At 54.7% G+C, this 2537-nt stretch overlaps 1 protein-coding gene across 1 annotated transcript in view; it reads left to right on the forward strand.

The window, feature by feature from the left end:
- Positions 1-1154: 1154 nt before the first annotated feature.
- The window catches only part of LOC104835263 (phosphoenolpyruvate carboxykinase [GTP], mitochondrial-like), a 9761-nt gene continuing 8378 nt past the window's right edge, over positions 1155-2537 (forward strand). Inside the window, exon 1 of the mRNA XM_010573151.1 lies at positions 1155-1388. Within this exon, the coding sequence (XP_010571453.1) occupies positions 1384-1388 (5 nt within the window). The 5' untranslated portion in view covers positions 1155-1383. The remainder of the gene's footprint in view (positions 1389-2537) is intronic.

A 2537-nucleotide genomic window follows, 5' to 3' on the forward strand; every position in this document is an offset into this window, starting at 1 on the left:
CCCCAAATTTTCCCCAAATTTTCCCCAAATTTCCCCAATTCTGTACTTTTTTAACCCCATTCTCCCCAAATTCCCCTAAATTGTACTTTTTCACCCCAAATTTTCCCTAACGAAGGACCAGTTAGGGGTTTCCTGAGGAAAAGCTTCGGGGGGGGGGCCGGACCCAAAATTCCCATTTTCCGCCCCAAAACGGGTCAAACCCGCAAAAGGAGGAAAATTTGGAAAAATGCCCGGGCCTAGGGAAATTAATTAGTGATTATTAAGATTATTAAGGTTATTAAGAATCCCGTTAATGCCGGAAACGGCCCCAAAAAAGGGCTGACGTTCCCAAACGAGCACCAAAAAAAAAAATCCCTAATTTTGCCCCCAAAATCCCTAAAAATCGGCCCAAAATCCCTAATTAAGGTAATTAATGATGAAAAAAACCCCAAATGCAGAAAATTTTGAAATAATTAATTAGAAATAATACCATCAATTAATTAGGGAGTCATTAATGCTGCTTCATACTTAATAATGGCCATTAATACTCAGCCACACCCACTAATGCTTTCATCGGCCCTCATGAATATTAACATCCCTCAATGAAAATGCTAATTAGAGACATTAATATTAATTAAGAGCCATTCATAGCTATTCTTAGCCGTCAATAATCATTAATATTCATAAATAGACAGCAATAAATGCTCACGAGTGCGCGCCAATCCCCATTAATAGTCGTTAACACCCATCCTCGTTAATATTCACAGCCGCTAATCGCCGTCACGCTCATTAACAGCTAGATCCTCATTAATATTAATGAACCAAGCCTCATTAACGGCCAGCAGGGCCACCGGCGCTCATTAATACTCCCCGACCCTCCCTCGCATTCACCCCACGCTCCTCTCTTTTATTCGCCCTGATTAATATTCACAGAAGCTCATTAATATTCATAAAACCGCCAAACAGCTCCCCCGCGCCACTGCGCATGCGCGAACTCCCCGGCCTTCCCTTCTCCCCAACGCGCATGCGCGCGCCCGCCCTCACTTCCGCCCTCACTCCCCCTCGACTTCACTTCCTGTTTCTGCGCATGCGTACCCCGCCGCTGCGCAGGCCCCGCCCCTCGTCTCTCCCCACTGCGCATGCGCGGCGGCTTCCCGCCATTTTCTAGCCGGGAGGGGAACTGCCATTACCGCGCCGCCACAGGGCGTGAGGGGAGGGGAAAAGCGCCATTTAACGCCCCTAATTAACCCCCCCTCAGTTAATTAACACCCTTCCTCGTTAATTAACCGAGCGGGGAAGCCCCTCAGGGTCCCACAAAGGTTTCCAGCCTTTGGGAAGGGGAAGGAAAATGGCGGCGGCCGCGTTCGGAGCTGCGGAGCCGCGGCTGGGGACGGAGGCGGTGGGATGAGGTAAAAACGGCTCGAAATGGGGTTCGGGTGGGGGGAGGGTGTGTCAGGTTTTACCTCAGGGTGCTGGTGGGTCTTTACTGGGCGGGGGGGGCCCTCTCGGGGACCCCCCTTTAATTCTTGGGGGGGTCCCATGTGCCACGGGGACCCCCCCTTTAATTCTTGGGGGGGGTCCCATGTGCCACGGGGACCCCCCCTTTAATTCTTGGGGGGGTCCCATGTGCCTTGGGGACCCCCCTTAAAGTTTAGGAGGGTCTCATGTGCTTTGGGCCCCCCTCATAATTCTTGGGGGGGTCCCATGTGCCACGGGGACCCCCCCTTTAATTCTTGGGGGGGTCCCATGTGCCACGGGGACCCCCCCTTGATTCTTAGGGGGGTCCCATGTGCCACGGGGACACCCCCTTTAATTCTTGGGGGGGTCCCATGTGCCACGGGGACCCCCCCTTGATTCTTAGGGGGGTCCCATGTGCCTTGGGGACCCCCTCTTAATTTTTAGGGGGGTCCCATGTGCCACAGGGACCCCCCCGAATGTTTAGGGGGACCCCATGTGCCTTGGGGACCCCCTCTTAATTTTTAGGGGGGTCCCATGTGCCACAGGGACCCCCTCTTAATTTTTAGGGGGTTCCCATGTGCCACAGGGACCCCCCCGAATGTTTAGGGGGGTCCCATGTGCCTTGGGGACCCCCCTTAAAGTTTAGGAGGGTCTCATGTGCTTTGGGCCCCCCTCATAATTCTTTGGGGGGGTCCCATGTACCTCAGAGACCCCCCCAGCCACCCAGGGCGGGTCCCAGGCCTTGGGAAGACCCCCCCCCATACTTAGGGGTGCCCTCCATGTCATGGGGACCCCCCCTGTTAACTCTCGGGGGGGGTCCCAAGCCTTGGGGTTCCCCCCAAATATTTGGGGGGGGGCCTAGCTGCCCAGGGAACCCCCCCAAACCCCTTAAGGAGAGTCTAGAAACCCTGAGGACCCCCCAAACCCTTGAGGGGGGGGTCCTAGGCCTCCAGCACCCCCTTAATTATTAAAGGAGGGGGGGCTGTCTCATGCTGTGGGGACTCCCCAACCATTGGGGGGGGGGGCTAGACCTCGGGGACCCCCACCCCAATGCTTTGGGGGGGTTCTACATACTTTGAGGGGCGTCTACATGCTTTGGG

The sequence above is a fragment of the Haliaeetus leucocephalus genome, unplaced genomic scaffold, assembly GCF_000737465.1.
Source record: "Haliaeetus leucocephalus isolate CR32 unplaced genomic scaffold, Haliaeetus_leucocephalus-4.0 Scaffold372, whole genome shotgun sequence".
Lineage (NCBI taxonomy): Eukaryota > Metazoa > Chordata > Aves > Accipitriformes > Accipitridae > Haliaeetus > Haliaeetus leucocephalus.